This window comes from Dermacentor variabilis, chromosome 4 (assembly GCF_050947875.1).
Source record: "Dermacentor variabilis isolate Ectoservices chromosome 4, ASM5094787v1, whole genome shotgun sequence".
Lineage (NCBI taxonomy): Eukaryota > Metazoa > Arthropoda > Arachnida > Ixodida > Ixodidae > Dermacentor > Dermacentor variabilis.
In genome coordinates this window covers 36,636,743-36,658,433 of record NC_134571.1, presented here as the reverse complement: position 1 = coordinate 36,658,433, position 21,691 = coordinate 36,636,743, and the positions used below count along the sequence as shown (strand labels likewise).

Here is a 21,691-nt window from a genome sequence, read left to right as displayed (position 1 = left end):
GCTCTGCATACGTTTCCTTGGCCGCAGGGATGCCCGGGCGTTTGTCCGCCGCCTTTGCCACTGCCCTCGCAGTTCTTTTCATCTTTTTTTTTTCATTTTTGCTCAAATACCCACTGACACTTCCTGCACTCTTTTTCTCGTTATAAGCTACGCTTTCTTCGGCATTCCTTTACACGTCCGCATGCGAAGCCCCGCATCCTCGACGAGCAGTAAACAGAAACCACTGCAATGACAAGCATCGGGGAATAAACAGCCGACCGCACCTCGCCGGAGCCCTTACAGTTTTCTTTCTTTCTTTCTTTCTTTCTTTCTTTCTTTCTTTCTTTCTTTCTTTCTTTCTTTCGTTCGTTCGTTTGTTCGTTCGTTCGTTCTTCCCTTCTTTCGTTCTTTCTTTCTTTTTTTTCTTTCCTCATATAATCGCTGCAGCAGTGTTTTGCAGTTTTTGCAAGGCGTAACGCCTCTGTTTCGGCCATCATTTCCTGATTCTCCTCTATCGGTCTTCTTCGGCGTCTTTCCGCGTGAGTAGGCTCGCCCTGTTCTGTAAACAAATGAGAACGGCAATCGATCCAGAAGAGCCTCGAGCTATCGCGCAAGAGCACCACCATTCAGGTTGGTTTTTTTTTTGTTTTAATTTTTATTCTTTGTTTCCTACATTATGTTTGTCTTGTATGCGGTGTGTCTCTTGCATCTGCGTCAGTGTTTGGGAGCCTGAGACACGCGCAAATTTGCGGAATGCATGCGCATCGACCACCCGATACCACCCACTCCCACCGCATCTCTCCACGCGCGCGCGATGCACACACGTTACACCCTGCTTATGCCGGGAACCCCTTGGGATACGGCAGGCGGAGGAGATCGCAGAATGACGAAAATAAAAATTTTAAAAAGCGGACTACGTGACTCACCCTATTTTTCTTCTTGCCACTCCGCTGTGCATCAGTTCGATCCTATAGGTTTGTTGCACGTCTCATGGATATTTTCGGTCCTTCCACGTGACGTGAACTTTGTCTCTATACGGAAGCGAGTTATGGCTGCTGTTTCGCATGTTCTTGTGACAGCCGTCTTTTTCGTTCTTTCTTTCTTTCTTTCTTTCTTTCTTTCTTTCTTTCTTTCTTTCTTTCTTTCTTTCTTTCTTTCTTTCTTTCTTTCTTTCTTTCTTTCTTTCTTTCTTTCGTTATTTAATTATTTATTTATTTATTTATTTATTTTTACGAGAGACATAAGCTGCATGATGAGAGGGATCGTGGAGGGATGAGAATAGTGTCTCGCTTAATTTGTCTAGCTTATTTCTTTTTCTTTTCTTCTGCCCTTGTGTCGAAAGCATCACGTACGCCAGTGTGACCTCGCCTCGTATAATTGCGATCTATGAAGCGTGGAATCATTCTTCGTTTCGTCGAGCTCGGCTTCATGAGGGAGAATCCGCAATCCAGCGAAATTTGTTGCGAATCCCAGTGAGAATTCGAGAAAAATGAAAGAGTCACGACCAGGCTTAAGGGTTCCCCTTTTTGTCGGACGCTCGACTGTCACCGCCAGAACATTGGAACATCAGCAGGCGCTGATAGCACGATATTGTAAATATCGCCTAAGGCACACACGTCACGACTGAAAGAAAGCGACGTGTTAGGCTAGAATTTTCTTTTCTGTCCTTCTACTCTTATTTTAGTCCCATTTCCTCTTCCGCAATACAGGGTAGCAAACCGAGCGCAGCCTGCTCAATCTACCTGTCTTTCCCTTATCACTTCGCTTCTCCTCCTTGTGCTAGAATGATGACGATGATTGTGTGATGATGGTACTGGTGGTGATGTGACAGTGGTTTGGATGACGATGATCGTGATGATGACGTTAGGCGGATGCCGAGGCAGCTGGTCGCTCAAAAGAAGAGCCAGGTCGGACTTGTTTTGCCATCCAGGGCATCAGGCAGAAAACCTATTCAAAGCTTATAACGGCTTTCCTGTAAACTTCTGACAGACCAGTGATATATGTCAACACTCCAGCATCGCCCTATACCGGTTGCACTTGCATATCTCTCGCGCTCAGTTCATGCTGTTTTCAATTTTGTTCCGCTTGGTGCCCTAAATAAGATCACATTGGCGGAATCAATCTTTGTTTTTATTGCGGAGTTACTAAGGCGTAAACTTGATGTCTGATTTCGTCGACGTCAAGGTTGTTGAAATTTTTCGAATTTCGGTATATTTTGAGACACAAAAGGACTTCAATCAAGCACACGCACCCACAAGTCAAATGGTTTTATTTTCTCTTTTGAACTTCACAAACAATCGAAATTGCTTGATTAGATGTCGAGCATCTCCGTGTATTCAGATAGCACCTCCAGAGGTTAAGCTTTTTCATAACTAGATACCAAGATGCTTCTGTACTAATTCTGAGTAACTTGGACCTCGCTCACTGTCCCGCAGTTCTTGCTTATTTCCTTCATATTGTTCTTCACTTTTCCTCGCGTGCTGCTTATTACAGTTGGTTGAAGATATTTGCGGCAGGAATCATTCATGCAAACTCAGCCTTCTTTTTCTTACTTTCTTTCCAGTGGTGCGCCAAAAATACTCAGCCGAAGTGTACGACGAATTCGTCATCTCCGGCAACACAGCGGTGATGAGGTGCCAAGTGCCGGGATACGTCACCGACTACGTCACCGTCACATCGTGGATTGAAGAACCAACCGGGAACGTCATCAAGCCGGGAATAAACTCAGGTAATGCGTAGCCCTTTGCCAAAGAGTGTTGGCTTTAGCCACACTGTAATGAAAGCACGAATCATCCATCTCTTGCAGTGATGAACGTCGTCTCAGTGTAAGAATATTTTCGTATAACAGCGATAATTCTAGTTATGCTCTTGTTGTAAGATTTGATAATGACTCTTGATACCACGTTCTCTGTGCTTTTGAGACCATTTGTTACACCACCTGGTTTTCGTCTTGTGGTAGCAACTGTTAGGATAATTGGTTGGTGATGTTTTTGAAACGTGGTAAATTAACGTTGAACTCTCTTGAACACCCAGGTATTACTGCAAAACATGTTTGTTTCAAATAGCTTCTGTTACGCAACTCATGATAGGACAGCGTGATTCGGTAACGCAGGACTAAGTATACGAAACTACTGACCCTTATGACGAGTGTTACTGAGATATTGATAGATCAAGTCTGACGTGAAACTTCAAATGCCAGTAAGCATCTAAAGCAAGCACGATGCCTGTACGCTGTGTGAAGCATGTCATGCACTGGTTTGGGGCGAAACCACGAAATTCGCACCATCAGAATTGTTTATCTGTACTGTGGTCTAAAACCTAGGTAAGCGTAGCAGTTCTCATACAATCTCAGTGCTCGGATGGCACTGCGAAAACGTAGAAGAGTGCGACAAGTCAAAAGGGCCAGAGTATGGGACCAGTAGCGGCGAGCTAGAGCATAATGCACAATCGAACGTGTAATGTGTGGACACAGGTTTTTTTTTTTTTTTTTCATGATCACCAACACCAATGTTGTCTCTGTCCACGAAAGCCATGCAGCTCATTAAATTCCAGGGGGTACCAGAGTGCACGTTTTCTCTTGTCGCATTTGGAGGGCAGAATTATCCAGCTAGGAGCGAATATTATTTTTCAAGGGAGAAACAAAAACAAGAATCACAGACCGACTGGCCAGTTGACATGGTTCCGGTTCTTTTGACATCGAGTTTCAGAAATCTGTAGATAGTACTAGGCAGAAAATTACTGAACTTAACTAATTCTAAGAAAAGCTTGCTTGCCTGAAATTTGGCTATAATGTAGTAAATATTTCCGGAATAGAATCATTTTGGAACGCCCGATTTCATGTATATATATATAAATTGGAGGCACCCAAGTTTGTCATAGACTACAGTTCGCACGCTCTCGAGCTCCAGAGCTGCGCCAGCAGTAAATCAGAGGCCATAGAGACGACAGCTTTCCGAACACAATCAAAACTCCAACCCAAGCCGGAGGAACGTCGAACGAGAGACATCAGGCGCGCACCTCAAGGACCGCACTCAGCTCCGGTCGGTCTGTTTTGAAGCCGGCGGCGGGCACCCGGTGAGCGAGCCGTACCGGAGCGTCGGCACTTAGCTGCAGAACCCAATTGGAGGCCCCCGAGCTGCATAATTCACGTCGGAAGAGCCACGGCGCGCCTTAATACTTCCCACCGTCTCTAATGCTGGAGTAGAGAGAGGCCGTCGCCGCCTCCGTGTGGAGAACGCCAGCAACCGGGGGCCGGTGGAGATGAAGAATTCACTGCCGCCGCGCCGGCCAGATTCTATACGCACCGACAACATCGGCACGGTTTCGCAGAGACGCTCGCGCGGTCGCTGCACAGCCATTAGGAACTGTTCATCAGTATAATAAAACGGAAAAGACGGCGGTTCTACGACGCACGGCCGCAGCAGGCGGCGCGCGGGCTGGTGCAGTGCAGTGCGTCGTATCGGGGGCGTCGCTTCCATCTTGCTGGAGGAGCGTGCGGAGAAGTGACACTGCTTGTAGGTGAACGACGAAAGGGAAAAAAGAAGAGGGAAAAACAGGAACAAAACGTAGGGGGGATCAAAATGGGGAGAAATATGGAAGTCAAACGGGAGCGAAGTGGAAGCGCAAGAAGGGAGCAAATGAAAACAGGGAGGGAGTGCACAAAGGCAAAGAGTGCAGGAGACAAAAGTACGGCAGGCAAGTCTTGCCGTGAGGCTCGGAAGGGGGCGCATTTCGGTGGCGGTTTCGAGGGGGCTGCGGCTCGTAGGGGGGTCGGTGGTGGCGTCCTTTCCTTAGAGAGCTCGTCGTCCCAAGAAAAGAGCGATCACTTGCAGATGTCTTTCTTGCCGTGGTGACGTCACTAAATGGGAGGCGCGCGACGCCTGATGACTTACTTCCTATATGGTATATACCACTGACAGAACGGCGGACTACGAGCATAGCGGAGAGCTTGTTTGGAAAAGAGTTCAAGAGAGAAGAGGCGGCGGTCGAAGGGAAGAAGTTCGTAGCCTCGATAGACAAAGAAGAAGAAATACCGCCAGCGACAGAGACTGTCGACGACATGCCACCAGACAATGGGCGAAAAACAAAATACTGAAGAGCTGGCAACTTTCTCCACAAGCCACAATACTCGAGAGGCGCGCAACGGAGAGCTCTTCCATAACTTTCGAGCAGCATCATCTCTAGTCTTTCGTAGCCGCTGTACTTCCTGACATTGCTCCCTTTATTCTGACGGCACTCAGCTACTTTCCTCGCCGCGTATGTTTTAACGAAGTCATTGGCAAAGCGCCCCTTATTCTTACGAATGCCTCCAGTCTTTCCCATGCCCAGTGTGTCCTCCATCCGTACTTTCTCAAGCGTCGTTCGCGCGTGCGCCACTTACTCTGCTAGCAGCAGATGTTCCAACAAAGCATCGAACGAAACCTCGTCTTGTCAAGGATGGGCTGACGAGGAGAACGGAACAATAGCCGGCGGCCTAAACCACAGAAAACGGAGTTACTGCGCTCGCGAGATCCGCGAGAAGAGACGAAAAGCAAGTTAGCGGCTAGTTTGCTGTAGTTGGCATCTTTTGCAGTGAGAATTCATCTGTGATTACAACTTTAGTATTAGTTTCGAACATGCAACTGCGTGTCCAAACTACTACAATAGTACCGGAACTGAAGTCCCGATTTCTAGATGCATTAACATCAATGTGACCCGGCACTGCAGCGATTCAGCGCTGCACTGCCGGGCCACATTGATAGATAAGGCCACATTGATAGATAAAGCCACATTTAATAGATAAGGCCAACGTAGAAAATCCTACGAGTATAACCAGCACACTGAAAAACAGAAGAAAAAAAGGAAGGGTACGGGACAACCCTAGTATTTTTCTGTCAGAGTACGGGCATCGTAGAGCGCTACCGCTGCAGTGGCTGCCTGATGCGGATTATTATTCAACTCGTCAGAAAAGTTCTGACTCACTACATTGCAAACGAATCTCACTGTTCCACTCACTAATGTCATTTCGCTTTCTTTACACAGCCACCACATTTTGTGGAGATGTCGGTAGCAAGTTGGAAAAGGATGTTGTTATGTGCTTCGCAGCATATCGTCAAAATCCGAACATATTTTGTCTTTCCCAATACCAAGTCTGCTGGAACCTCCTGCATTCAGACACCGAGCTATACCCGATGCTGCCTGTCCACCATATAAGGCCTACAGGAACTCCGTTCAAGCCCCACATAGGTTCTTACCGAATTTACCTGCGTTAAGCTATCCATCACATCCTTCGCTTTCTGAAGTGAGAGCTGTGAAGTCAGCATTCCAAAATGGTACCCTCACTCACTCACTCACTCACTCACTCACTCACTCACTCACTCACTCACTCACTCACTCACTCACTCACTCACTCACTCACTCAATCAATCAATCAATCAATCAATCATTTTTGGTCGTAAGTAATACAACGTTACAACGAATTAATGCACTCCCGCTTCTCAATTCATTTTTAATGCGAAGCATTATTGGTATCGGTCCTTCGGTTTCTTCTTTGAACGGGTAGGTTACTCTAGTTTAATTTTGACCGACGAAGTAGCGCCAGTGAACGACACTGTTCTTTTAAGTTGAAGTTTTTATTTCTCACAGGGAAAAAAGGCTGAGGACAAGAAACGCGTAATTGTATGCGTAATCCAAAATATAGATCAGCACATAAAACTAGTGCATATATTGTCAACTCACAGGCATATCCAAAGGCCACAGACCTCTCTGTAGTAGCGCATAATAATCAAATGATTCTTTGATTGTATTCAATTGTATTCTGTTTCTCACATACGGGCTACAGTATTATTAAGCCACTGCATACGTGCCCCTTCTCGGCCAATCTTCTAGAATGGGTATGTCACATCAGATGCTCCGGATTTTATAGCACAAAAATTTTACAATGTATCGCCCATGAACACATCTTTTTTTCGCGTGATAAAAGATAATAATCATGGTATAACGCGTGTACGTTTGATGGGGACTCATTGCTATCTCTAAAGCACACAGTCGTCTTGATGAAATCGAGCATGGTATCGAGTGGCCTTTCTGATTTTCTTCAATGTCTGCTTTCTACAACGTCGCTCACGAATCGATCCTGAAACAAGTGTCTAATCTGAACCTGGGGGAAAGGGCCTACAACTACGTGAAGGACTTTCTGAACGATCGCAAAGCCAGCCTGACGGTTGGCGACCTCAAGTCCGAAGAACGGACCCAGGGAAGTGCAGGTACCCTCCAGGGTTCAGTTATATCGCCGCTCCTTTTCAATTTAGTCATGCTGGGTCTCCCCAGCAAACTACGGGAAATCGAAGGAATCCACCATGCTATATACGCAGACGATATAATGATTTGGGCGGACCGCGGCAGTGACGGCCAAATTGAAAACGCACTACGGCGCGAGACATGACCCGCCGCGCCGAACAGGGCAACGCCTCACGCACGATAGCGAACACGCATCGCGCAGAACGGGACAGGCTCACCAGATACAATGACATAACCAGTGCATATCTAAACGCCAGAAGGATATACCCACCACCGAGTCCCAAACTGAACAGGAGGCAGGCCGTCGCCTGGAGACAGCTCCAGACGAAGACATTCCCTAATTCATTCCGTCTGAAGCCTATCTTCCGAGATAAGCATCAGGACAGCACGTGCAAATTGTACCAGGAAGGACCAGCAACACTCACACACATGCTGTGGGAGTGCAATGTAGTTATAGGACGGGTGGCAGTTGCTCCGGAGACCCTGTGGCCGAGGTGGACCGCCGCTCTGTGCAGCTCAGACCTCGGAATCCAGACGTGGGCAGTCCAGCAAGCCCGTGAAGCGGCGTTGAGGCAAGGCCTTGACGTTCCCCCGTGGGAGACCTGAGCCCGGGCCGCGTTAAACCTTGCCGGACGTACAAGAAAGTTGTATCCATCCATCCATCTATCCATCCATCCATCCATCCATCCATCCATCCATCCATCCATCCATCCATCCATCCATCCATCCATCCATCCATCCATCCATCCATCCATCCATCCATCCATCCATCCATTGTATTTTGCCTACCACGTTCTTGGGCCATTGGTTGTTAGTCACTGGGTAAATGCACATCATTGGTCAATACTCTATACAATAATTATTTGCAACCATGACACAACGGGTATAGAAGGCTTAAAGATTTCAGCAGAATCCACCTCACGAAGAATGACGACGTTAATGCGATGAGCATTATAGTAATGTAGCGGCCCGCCATGTTCCCACCGAACACAGGCGAGGTGGCAATGTCGCTTCCAATGACAATGCCAAATGGTACCACAACACATTGCATCTCGTTGTATATCACTGCACCCCAGTTTGAAACTCCACAGTAACCCTATCCTGGCTGCAGCCTCGCTGCAATGGCTGTCCCTCAAGCGACCGCGCTCGACGCGGAGTCATCTGCTGCGGGTGCGGCACTAAAGCTTTAATATATTTAAGGCTACACACTCGTTGCGTCACCTTGGCACACCCTTTCTCCGGGATAGGCCACGAATGGGCACACACCAATATCACACACGCAATGCCGAAGTTCGGACACAAGCCCAGTGACCCAAGTGGTCCACTAGGCCAGACGGCAGAAAGTCGTCTTGCTGATGATGACAGCCGGTGCATACCTAGTTCCAAGCTAATAGACAACTAGTGTCACTGGATAAAAGAGGTTAGAAGCAACAGTACAGCAAAGTGAGTAATGTTCCCAGCGAGTGCTAATCACTTGAATGTATATGTATATATGTGACAATATAAAACCGACAGACAATGAAGCCAAGGAAAGCATCGGGGAAATGAGCTCTGGTTGAAAATGGAATGTGGAAAATAATAAAGGAAAGGGAAATGAAAGTCTTCTCTGAAGTCTTCAACAGGGAAGTCTTCGTATTCTCTGTCGTCTTGCGTACCATGTTAACGATACCCATCAGGTACTACACTACCAACTATGGCGTCAGTCTGTGCCAATTCGTGAGTTGCAATGCATATGGCTCAGGATAATACATAAGCATATGGCACTTTTCCAACTTAAGAAGAAGCGATGTTGTGCACATTTTAAGCGTATAGACAACAAGAAAAGGGCACATTACGTGCAAGAAAACGTCTTCAAAATACAGCAGCATTGCATTCGTATATAAAGATCCCCGGTTCCTTGCGTACGACGGCAGACGACGCGCTTGCTCCCCGCTTTACTCCCTTGTGGGCGCGAGATTGAGCCGCCATCGTCGGCTGACCCTCGCACGATTTCACTCGCACATACAGAATACGGCGCGCGGCGACGATGTTATCGCCCTTGGACATTAAACGGAGCATCACGGCGACGACGACGGCAGATTGCCCTAGGAGTATCCCTGTAATATCTATCGCAATCAAAAGGGAGCTAAGCATGGGATAAGAAATTAATTGCTTCCCCATACAGAAGTCGTCAACATATTGTATTTAGAGTGTAGCAATCCAAATCCAAGTGAGCATGTGCACTTAAAGCTTGCGCATTTGAATAAATAATCAAGAAAGAATAGACATTCACCAATATGTTTACCCAAGCTTAAATCCCAGCAGCCGAAAATATCATTACGCGGCCACTCGCAGCTGGTTCAACGTATAGGTGTGGCACGTCTGTCCTATCCGACGCTCAACTGAACACGCGAGGAGAACTACACGCATGCGCGTCACGGCGAACGTATCCCCCTTAACTTATTTAGAGCGGAGAGAGTCTTCGTTCCTCATTCCGAGCCTTATATATAAGGCTGTTCCATTCTACCAACGCTCGACTAAAGGAGTGCCGCGATGCTGTAGAGTGCCCAGGGAGAGACATGGCTGACGTTAGCGCGAGAGCCGGAAATATCTGGCCACAACACGGCAGGGCCCGCTGAAATCGGGAAGGCGGTTGCTCACTCCCGAACAACTGCCGCCCGGGATTCCTTCTCGAGACGCCCCGGCCCCTCCATTTCCCGCGGCTAGCAATTTGTGTGCGCAAGGGAAGAGGCGCCGCGATGGCTGCAGCTCGCAGGAGCTGGCGCGGCGGTGCGCCTTCGCGGGAAATGGCTCGCTTATCCCAGAGACAATGGAAAGGCCCCGGCAAACAATGCGGACGTGATGCTGTCTTCGTCGCGAGCGTTTCATATAGTGTGGTAGTTTGCTGACGACTGTGACGAAGCTTGTACGGAACGAAGTTGACCAACCTTCCGTTCGCAACAAAGACCCCTCTCGGATGAGGACGCGTTTATTGCCGAAGCCCAGAGCGTTATACATTGTAAAGTGTGTGCGCGCGCGTGTACGTATCTGTGTGTATATGTTTGTGTGTGTGCGTGTGTGTGCGAAAACTCGCGCGGAAGCTTTCATTGTTGCTGCGGTGGTGGCCAATGGCGCGTGAATTTTCAATGCTGTCACGAACAGAACGTCTTTATATGGCATAAAATTCGGGGAGTAAAGTAAAATAGTGCTCGAGGCAGACCGCGCGGCATATGCCGAAACACGCGGAGCAAAATTAGTATTGATTTCTCCTTAGGAATTTGTCGCCTCTTATTTTGTGTTTCAACGATTCCTGAAAGGCAGCCGTTTTTGGCAGCTCGCTGGTACAGAGATATAGGAAGGGGAAAAAAATAATATGCAGCCTTCTTTTTATGATGCAGTAGCATCGTTATAGTGTGAAAAAAGAACATGTAGAAGTATTTTAAGACAGAGTTGTTATACTTCCGTGTTTCTGTTTCAAGGCGTGTACTTTCGTTTAACTTTCACCGAGCCTATGTTTAAAATTACATACGGATGACAGGACTAATGAACCACTGTTACTGAGACGTCGTCGGCGTAACTCCTATTTCAAAAGGTTCACCAGACCCAGGTGTAGCGTTGTGCCAGTGGCCGGGAAATGGACCAGGTCGATCAGCGGAGAGCGCCTTTTAGAGGATACGACATAGAAAGAAAAACAAGACTTTTAACTATGTCCGTACGTAAAAATGGGGTGAGCCCAACGATCTGCTGGTCAAAAAAAGGCGAGGCCACTCTGGCTGGTGTGGTGTGACGCCTATAACCCTTGTCCCCTCCCCCTCCCCCTTCCACAGAAACACACTGGTTAAGGGTAGAGTTACTGTATATGCTACCTTTGGTAGCATATACAGTAACCCTAGTTAAGGGGTTTACTCCCAAGAACACCCTCGCCCCAGGAGAGAGAAGGAACTGTCAACCGAAGCATGCGCGATCGTCGTGTTCGGGTATGAGGCGCTTTCGCGGACAGACAGGCTGGTTCCACCCTGCGTCGAATCTCACTCGCTCTCCGACACTCAGCGAAAAAGGGTCAAGGCTTCGCAGCGGGGCACAAACGCACAGACAGGGGCCAACGCGCGCGGGCACGCTCGTTATGCTTTGCCACTGCAAACTCGGGGCTTTCGACGATTTTACTCGTCCGAGATGCCTTCGTTGTCCGCGCGAACTTGTCGTCGGTTTTGGCAGCACGGCATGAATGTTCATCCCGGAGTCGAAGTGAGCACCTCCCTACACAGTAGCTCTCGTGAACAGGTCCTGTCACCCTTCACGAGGCATTTCAATAGAGGTTGCTTGCGCTTCTTAAGAATTCGTAAATCGTTTCCACAAAGAGTGTCTATAACGAAGAAATTGCTTACTATCCATTTGCCGACAGGAATTTTATGTAATTTCTACTTGTTTACTATTATTGGCCAGCGTATCTGACAGCTCAAAATTTTGCAACGGCTTTCGTAAATTTTGCCCAGCTGCTCACATAGTCCGCTGCGGATTTCAAGAACGTCGGCAAAACCTTCAGTGTTTTGCAATCATCGTGACACTATGAAACTTCAAGGGCAAGCCTGTGCGAGCGTCTTTGAGAGCATGATTCCGTCCGCGCGCGTACCAGCGTTCACTGCGCCTTCCTCCCCCCCCCCCCTCTCTCTCTCTCTCTCTCTCTCTCTCTCTCTCTCTCTCTCTCTCTCTCTCTCTCTCTCTCTCTCTCTCTCTCTCAATCTTATTCTTCTATTCCCTCTTCCCTTTTCTGTGTAGAATAGCCAACCAGGCACCCTTGTGGTTAAAGTTCCTGCTTTCTTTCTTTTTCTCTCTCTGATAGCCCACGAATCTGCTTGTTTCTTCGTTTCTTGGACGGTTGGCAATGTCGTGCGCAACAATTGCGGTTGCGACAAGACTGTATAGACGCGCCCTCTGTCTTCGCCGCCATGGTCTCCGTTATTCTTTCCACGACAAGAAGCCTCCTTTCTACGCTAGCCTGAGCGCTCCTTCTCCTCTTTCCCACTGAACCGTATAAAGCCGGGTCGAATTCAGGTTAATTGCGCTGTTCAAACGATCTGCACCTGACAGTGTTGGCTATTGTGGTCATTCAGGGCGTGGGTTGGAGTCAACCAGGAAAGGCTTTTACGGGCATAGAGGTTTGCCAGTTCATCCACTAATTAGCCTAACTTAACGCTCTCTTCCAAAAGCGCTCCCCTATTTTTTTGAAAAGCTACAGCCATTGCCACCAGAACAAGCTGCCACGGAGGTCTCCGATAGAACCCCTACACAGCAACGCGTCAAGAAGCGAAGGACAAAGAGGCGCGCCCATTACTGGTGCCGTTCTTCTCGAATTGCAGCAGCAGAAAGACCAATGGGCTGCGCAATGTGCCGACCCATCGGAGAGACATAATCCCGGGAAGTTTTGGGCACCGTGCCACTTTCCTATTCCAGGAACACATAGCAGGGAGCGATCGCTGCTTCTCGACAAACATCGAGCCGCCGAAACGCGCAATCAAGCGAAGCCTCGACGGCAGAGTGAAGCGGCGACATAAACCGCCGCGCCATCTCTCCTCATATATCGCCGCCGCCGCAGCCGCAAGGAATGACGTCCCCCCCCCCCCCTCCTCGCAGGTCGCGTTTTCATTTTTATTTTTGTCTCGTTCTATGGGGCACATGCTCTTCCAGACGCCGCAAGAATGTCGTCGTCCCCAACAAACCGCCGCCCAAGAATGACGGCCATATTTCTCTTTCTCTCTAACATTCTCTCTCTCTCTCTCTCTCTCTCTATCTCTATTTCCCCGCTATCATTTTCCTCATTCCTCTCTATAGCGTATGCGAGAACGTTCCTCTTTTGCACAGCGCGCCTTCCGCTGGCTTTCCGCGACAGGGGCAAGACGGCGTCGACCGACCTCCCTGGGCGTCGTCGTAGCAGGCGGGGGACCCCCCTGGCAAACGTCGTCCCCCGCCGCCGTCTAACGTCGCCGCCGATTCAAGCAGCCGGAGCAGACGCTCCGCGTTCGCCGTCGTCGTCTGCGCATCGTCACGTCTGTTTTGATGGTGTCGACTCCGCGTCTTCCTAATGGAAGATGTCTTCTTCCTTCCACGCGTTTCTTATTTCTTCTCTTTCACCAATCTTGTATGTGCATTTCGCTCTATAAGGCAAAGAAGCAAACTAAACGAGAGAGAGACCGGGTTAGAAAAATAAGAAGAAGAAGAAACAAAAATTTCCTCTGAAAACGCGCGCCTGGTGGTTTCGGGCGTGCAGCCGACATCGCATCCTCGACGACGACGCTTGCTCTGAGAAGGCGACGACGTTTGGTGCGGTAAAGTGAGATAGGGGTTGAACGGGAGATAAGCGCACTTTCACTTTTATTTGGCGAGCATAGACGCGCGGAAAACGCCTGCCGACTAGCGGTTCAAGAAGCGATGCAAAGCACCGAAGCGAGGAGGATGGTGGAAGCGTTAAACGGTGAGCCGGCGGGGCGAGATGCGTAAAGAGCGGTCCTCGAGGGGAGTGTCGTGCGCCGTCGTCGCCTTGCGAGTGGCTTCGCGCGTGACATTGTCGCTTCCCGTCGTTTCCTGGCTCAACGTGCGGACTATCAGTTGGTGGTGCTACTTTGGTGGAGAAACAAAAGGGGAAGCTGTATACGTAGCAGTGCGCTGACAAAGACACGCCATCGGGCGAAAATGGAAGCGATAGAAAGGTCTACAGCAAGGAGCCAAGCGGTCATGTGGGACACTGCCAGGTTATGTTAGCAAGTGGCGTGTATGTAGATGTGTCGCCGCACATAACAATGCATATCGAAGGAAACCTGTAATAAGCCGCGTTATAAGGTTAATGTGACAGTAAATGGCAATTGTGCTCTATAAAACCGAATCGCATTGATGTGCAAAGAGAGGGTAGACTGATAGATATTTAAGTTCACTCAAGCGGTGCACGTAAGCAGCACCACCGGGAAGGTGTTGATGTAAGCTCTGTGATGTTGCTTGGAGGGAATGAAAGTGAAAAGGCTGCTGGCGTCCGCTCTTTTCCGCTTACTGTCGGAATAAACTGGCCGGAAACAGGTACTGTTTTGTTTCTGACGAAGGGGGATGCGCCGTGTGCAAACCGTGTCGCACAGCATGACGGTGATGCGCTAAGAAATGCGATACGCTACTGTCGCATTTAAGTAAACGCGACCATAAACCCATTTGAAACGTAGGTGGGAGTGCTACTAGTGCGAACGGAAGCGACTATCTGTGAGTAGCGTCGGAGATAACGCAATGTTTGTTATGCAGCACAGACTCGTCAACGCAGTGCAGCAGAACAATGTGCTGAATGGCAAACCACCGCCAAGACTCGCATCGTTTCGTGCAGTATTAGCTTCGGAAGACGTCCACAGCGGCGCGCGAATTGATTTCATTTAATTTCTGTCATCTTGCTCGACTACAACGACTTCAGCTTACTCATTTTTCCTGTCTTCTGCTTCACAGTCTTCAGTCAACTTGGCTGAACTTGAAAACCATCGGTGCTTGCTTATTATAATGTTTCTTGCATTGTAGCGCTAACAGTCACCAGTTCCTCGTAAAGCAAGCCTGCACTTAGCCTTCGCAGTTAAAGAATATCTTCGTGGCGGCAAGGATGCCATTTCTTTAGGGGTTGATGTACTTCAACGAACTCTGTCAAAAGAAGAGACATCCATCTGAAATTTTTACCGTACAAAAGCTGGCATTCGACACGTTTTAACTTATTGCACCGTACAGCTTGCGGAAACCACGCATGTTAGAGAGAAACGCCGAATCAATACTTTCCTCCGCGCTACATATTATCCTAGTGTTTCACCTGGGCGCCGCGGCTATAGCTTAGTGGCTATGGCGTCGCGCTGCTAAGCTCAAAGTCGTCTGCTCCATCCGTGCCGTGACTGCCGCATTTCGATGAAGGCGAGACGCAAACATGCTCGTGTGCTTGGTTTATAGGTGCACGTTAAAGAATTGCGGGCGGTGAAAATTATTCTGCAGTGTCTCATTACGGTGGGCCACATAATACGATCGTGTTCTAGCACGTAAAACCCCGGTATATATATATATATATATATATATATATATATATATATATATATATATATATATATATATATAGTTCTAATGTTTCTCCAAGGCCAGAGAAAATTAAACCCTGACTGGTATCAAAATTTGGTGACTTAGTTATCATTACCGCAGTTGTAGTCTTCACTATGACTCGAAACACACACAGCGCTGTGTGTGTTTGTAGGTCGTCTAGTCGGGTCTTTTCTGCAGTTCGGTTCAAAGATGTCAACTGCGCCCTTGTGTTCTCGTCGTGGTGCAAGTTGTGAGGATTGGGAGGTCAATCCCACCGTTCGTAACCAGTTGTCAAGATTGGAGTCGGGCATGAATTAGATGGTAGCTGGCCCATGCCGTCGTCCAACTTATCCAGGCTGAGGACGTTGTTGAAGGGAAGGACTGCTTCTCATCGAGAACGAGGAATATGGGTTTATTTAGAGTATCTACATAAGGACAGTAAAGTTTCGTTCGTTCTCCGTCCTCGCTTCACCGTTGGAACTTGAAGCTTCTCGGACGATGATCGGCAGTTGTTGATCAAACGCAGGCAGGAAGCGATGCAGATCAGATGTACAAGAAATATTTATAGGTAAACTTTTCTATATACCTGGCAGGTAAAACAAATACATTACAAACTTGAACAATTGAGAAACAAAGTCTCACTCTTCGACTGTCTCAATGACTGTTAGAGCCCAGACTCGTTTTAACGTACATAGTACGGAGGCTCACTGATCTATCAGCAATCCTGATTTCAGCCAAGTCTAACGTACATGGTACGGAGCCTCACTGATCTATCAGTAATCCTGATTTCAGCCAAGTCTAACGTACATGGTACGGAGCCTCACTGATCTATCAGTAATCCTGATTTCAGCCAAGTCTGAGGGACAGCATGTCGTCCCGATTTTTATAGCCCAATTACACAAAGAAAAAGAAGGCGGTAGGGCCGTTGGCCCGTCCCACAGGTTCCGTTGCCAATCAGAGTCAACCGTTTGTTAAGCCACAACCCACAGGGATGGGCTTACTCTTAAAAATAAACATATTGGAAAACAAAGCTCTTTTCCTTCTTCGCCAAAACTCCGTTGCCCTCTCATTTCTCCGTAGTTAGTGACGGGCTCAGCAAAACACGCCAGGCCCGAACAAGTTATCGCTAGACCGTTTCAAATCCCAACGGCGTCTAGGCCGCAAATGTCTCGGAAGCAGGGGCATCGATACCACGTAGTGCGGCCGTACTCAAAGTTTGTCCGCGTGGGAGACTGATGGCCCTCCTTGTCCTTCAAACAATATGTCTACAAGACAACGTTCTCCGAGTGCGTGTTTCCAAGACGCCGTCGTCCGAATGCACTCTTTACGTGTGCACCGCATTCCTACAGCGTGCACTGTAAGCTGGCCTTCGACACCACACCGGCAGTCGCACCCAACAACAAGGCTGGCGATTGCGTTCCGGACGCGTAGAAGATTAGGTCCATGCTCACTGCATGCGGAACGGGGTCAGAGTTGCTAAGCCCTTCTTAACCTCGGCGGCGCCTCCAATTAGTCAGGCACTCGGGAGCCACACTCACAATACCTTGTACAGCGGTCCCTTTCAAGGCTGGTCTGTGTGGACTCGTGTGACCGTCGGCGGACTGCCAACACCGTGCGCACAATGCCGACTTCCCGGAATCGGCACTCGCCCACCTGGCACCTGCCGCGACGCGTCACCCAACACCGCGCGGTGCCTGTGACCCCACATAACACAGCAACTGTCGCCCGGCTGACACGGGGGCAAGTGAACCCCCTCGCTATGCACAAAGCACGTGGCCGATTCGTGACACTTAAGAACCCGAACAATCAGAGCGACCTTACACGTCCCTCCTAAAAAGTATACTGGGCTCACAATGTGCCCAGCTATACTACAAGAGCCAAAGGGTGCTGTATCGTAAAATTTAGGCTCTGAAGGTTCCGTCAAAGAAAATTTACATACGCTGCCCAACACGGGTGCTGCGGAGCCCGTAAGGAACAGGAAAATGAACTAAAAGGACCACGAAAAAAGACAATTTTCTCAGAGCGATAAAAGAAAAGGGCGAAAGCTCAACACATTCATGACAGTGAGCATGCAAAAGAAACACTCATGTATGTACAGGAACACTCCAACGCACCGCACGGCACAACAGCAGCAAAGTAACATATGCAGGTTATATACATAGTATGTCCACAGTCTTATAACCCTCACACACATGGACGACGACAACCACCGAAAGTTCTATCAAGGCTGAACTGTCCCACGCACACGTCCTTCGGGTGAACGGGAACATTCACGCCTGTCGTAGCTGGCATGGCTGTTTCTGTCTATCCTTTCTTTTCTGCTCTTTACTCGGTTGGCTCCCATGAACGATTCGAGAGCCTTGACAATGCATCAGCGTTGGCGTTACTTGTTTCTTTCCGGTGACGCACCGTTACATTGTAGCGCTGTAGTGAAAGCGCCCATCTTGCTAACTTGGCCCCCTGCGGGGTGCTGGTTGTCAAATATGACAATGGGTTATGGTCAGAGACAACATTCACCACTGCTCCGAAAAGCCAGTAGTCAAATTTCTTGAGTGCCCAAATAATAGCAAAGGCTTCTCTCTCTATAGTCGACCAGCGCGCCTGTGTCGGGTTAAAGCGATGGCTAGCAAAAGCGATCGGCTTTTCTTTTCCGTCCGCTGACATTTCAGCTAAACAGGCACCGGCCGCCGTCGCCGACGCATCAGTGAATAGCCAGTACGGCTGATGAGGCTCGGGAGTGTTCATGGCGACAGCCTGACAGAGAGCTAATTTCAGACTTTCGAGCGCGCACTGCGCTTCTTCCGACCATGGAATTGAATTAGGAACCCCTCGCCCTAAAGCCATAAGCGGGCTCGCCACGTCGGCGTAGTTTGAGACATAGTCCCGATAATACCCACAAAGCCCCAAAAGACTTCGCAACTCTTTCTTTGTGTGAGGTGGCACAAGACCTTCTATGGCAGCTATCTTGGTTGCCCGATCTGTGTCAAAGAGGAGTACTTGGTCCGCGACATTAAATTCTTTAGTCCGTGCCCTCCTAATGTAAACTTCAACATATTTTCTCTGGCACTCGGTGCTTGTCAACTCAGCTACACTCGCGGCTAGTTCTAGTTGCTCCCGCCGCTGCTGCAAATACTTGGCAGGTTTCTCTCTCAGAGTTGAGGGCACCGCGATCTCACCCGTCCAAGTTTGCTGCAATATTGATAGGGGCCCACTTGGGTTTCTACCGTACAATAGCCTGAACGGCTCCACCCCGGTGGTATCATGCGGCACTTCGCGATAAGCCCACAGAACAAATGGGATGAGCTTGTCCCAGTTTCTTCGGTCCCGCTCCATTACATGATACAATATATTTTTGAGGACTCTGTTCCATCTCTTAACCACTCCATTGCTCTCAGGGTGTTCGGCAGTGGAGAACCTAGGTGGACAGCCCAGTTTTTCTAACATTAACTGTGTCAGTTGAGATTTAAAGTTCGTGCCTTGGTCTGAACAGATCGTTTCCGGCACTCCAGTACGACTGAAAATTTTCCGTAAAGCCTCGCATGTGGCCCTCGCTGTCAGGGATCGGAGCGGCACTACCTCATTGAGTCTTTCTTCTGGCAGGACCAGTTGTCTGACTTTGACTCCCGCTAAGGAATCCCAATGGCACAAAAGTCCGTCTGACACGAACATGTCAGCTTTGCCGTTTCTCGCATTATTCCAGGCCTTTTTCAGGCTTTCATCGGCAAGCTGAGCAGCTTGAAATTCCTCCCGCTGACTGGGCACCTCATTGACATATTGTATCAAACTGTTCCCTTGCAATTTAGGGATCTCATCTGTCGTTTCCTCGCAAATTAGACCGCAGTCTGGCTCAGTATTATCGACCATTTCAACTGATCGAACTCCAACAGAATTGGCTACCCGCGGAATACTTTCTCGTCTAAACTCGTCTTTTTCCTGCGCCTGTAGTAGTTCCCAATCTTCCTTTGACAGCAGGCAGTCAACCCCGTTTGCAAGTTCGTCTGTAACCGCGCACACCAGATCGATCCTCTGCGGTTGTATCACAGCCCCCGGGCGATGTATGCCTACGGGCAGCGTAGCTAGGTTAGCTCGAATGGTCTTTCCGAATGCCGACTCGAGCCTTACTGTTCCCGATGGCTCCTGTAAAACGACCGGCAACATACTTTTACGGACGACCGTTATCTCACTACCTGTGTCCAACACAGCTTCTGTTGCTATATTCCCGCACATGATAGGGATAAGGTCCAGCTTTGACCTCCCTGAACTAGCATTTTGAGCTACGACTTGCACTCTAGCGCTTAGCACCCTTTCTTGCTCTGGTGGAGGTTCTTCACTTACAACAGCAACCTTCTGTACCCTTTGTTTTTGCACAGTCGGCGCCTTCCCCTGCTGTTCTTTATTTGAAGCTTTTGGGCAGTCTCTGGCTAGGTGACCCTGTACATGACACACGTGGCATTTTAAGTTTGTCCTCTGCGGGCTAGCTAGTTTTGAGTGCTGCAGCAGTGAGGCTGTTGCGGCTGGCTTAGTTGCTCGTCCTTTCCCTTTAGCTTGCTCGAAAGTCTCGAGCACTTTCGCCACCTCCACTGGCTTAAACCAATCTTCACCCTCCCGCAAAAGAACATATTCAAGGGCTTCTGAGCTTAGACTGGCTTTCATACGGTCAGCGACCATAAGCTCCGTCATAGCTTCTTTGGTGTTTGCATTTCGAGATAGAAGGTAATAGGCCAAATAAGTTCTCCCGCGAGACGCGAACTGAGCCCAAGTTTCCTCCTTTCGTTTAGATGCCTTTTCAAACCTCTCCAAGTATTTAGCTGGCGTGAGCTTAAGTTCATCTAATACCGCCTTCTTTACAGTCTCATAATCTGTACATTCCTCGTCATTGAGGCCACGCAACAGATAACGAACCCGCTCGGCCAGCGCAGGCATGATCAAATGTACACGGCTATGTGCTGGTACTTGAAAAGATGCAAACAACTTTTCGACCTCATCAAACCATATCGGAACGTCAGCGTCACACGGCAACCGGTATGCCTTAAGCACTTTAGCACATTGTGCTATTCCATCCGTGATGGCACCGCGCCGATCGCTTCCTTCCGACACCGAAGGTATACTGCTTGACTGCTCGAGCTCCACTCTCCGTAGAGCAATGCGCTCGCACTCTAGCTGTAGGCGCACCTTTTCCAGCTCCAGCTCCAGGCGTCTCACCGCCATGGCCTCTGGATCTGTCGTGCTCGGAGCCTGAGCAGCGCCTTGCGTCTCACTATCCATTTCAGTATCCGACGTCTCAGACTCGGTCTCTCCGACGCGTTGCAGTTCCTGCCGTCTCTGACCCTGTCTTTGTTCAAATGCAGTATCAATGTTTACGTTAGCCTCAATCGCGTTTGCTGTTCTGCGCGTGAACACCATTAACCTCACTGAACAACAGCCATGCCAACCTAGACAAAACGCAAGGAATCCCGCTCACCCGTTGCTGCTGGGGGCGCCGCCTGACGTCCTCGTCCAGATGAATTGCAACCCTTGCGGAATTCGCTGGTGGCCCTCTGATGCCTTGCGCCTGGCTCGCTGCTCGTTGCTCGTTGTGGGGCTTGCCGATCCTGTCGTGCTGCGCCAGTAAAGTTTCGTTCGTTCTCCGTCCTCGCTTCACCGTTGGAACTTGAAGCTTCTCGGACGATGATCGGCAGTTGTTGATCAAACGCAGGCAGGAAGCGATGCAGATCAGATGTACAAGAAATATTTATAGGTAAACTTTTCTATATACCTGGCAGGTAAAACAAATACATTACAAACTTGAACAATTGAGAAACAAAGTCTCACTCTTCGACTGTCTCAATGACTGTTAGAGCCCAGACTCGTTTTAACGTACATAGTACGGAGGCTCACTGATCTATCAGCAATCCTGATTTCAGCCAAGTCTAACGTACATGGTACGGAGCCTCACTGATCTATCAGTAATCCTGATTTCAGCCAAGTCTAACGTACATGGTACGGAGCCTCACTGATCTATCAGTAATCCTGATTTCAGCCAAGTCTGAGGGACAGCATGTCGTCCCGATTTTTATAGCCCAATTACACAAAGAAAAAGAAGGCGGTAGGGCCGTTGGCCCGTCCCACAGGTTCCGTTGCCAATCAGAGTCAACCGTTTGTTAAGCCACAACCCACAGGGATGGGCTTACTCTTAAAAATAAACATATTGGAAAACAAAGCTCTTTTCCTTCTTCGCCAAAACTCCGTTGCCCTCTCATTTCTCCGTAGTTAGTGACGGGCTCAGCAAAACACGCCAGGCCCGAACAAGTTATCGCTAGACCGTTTCAAATCCCAACGGCGTCTAGGCCGCAAATGTCTCGGAAGCAGGGGCATCGATACCACGTAGTGCGGCCGT

General features: G+C 48.9%; 1 protein-coding gene across 2 annotated transcripts in view; it reads left to right on the top strand.

The window, feature by feature from the left end:
• The window catches only part of LOC142578935 (cell adhesion molecule Dscam1-like), a 333,987-nt gene that overhangs the window by 150,593 nt on the left and 161,703 nt on the right, over positions 1-21,691 (top strand). For both annotated transcript variants that reach the window (XM_075688644.1, XM_075688643.1), the window contains exon 3: positions 2,543-2,707. In XM_075688644.1, coding sequence (XP_075544759.1) covers positions 2,543-2,707 — 165 coding nt within the window. The remainder of the gene's footprint in view (positions 1-2,542; positions 2,708-21,691) is intronic.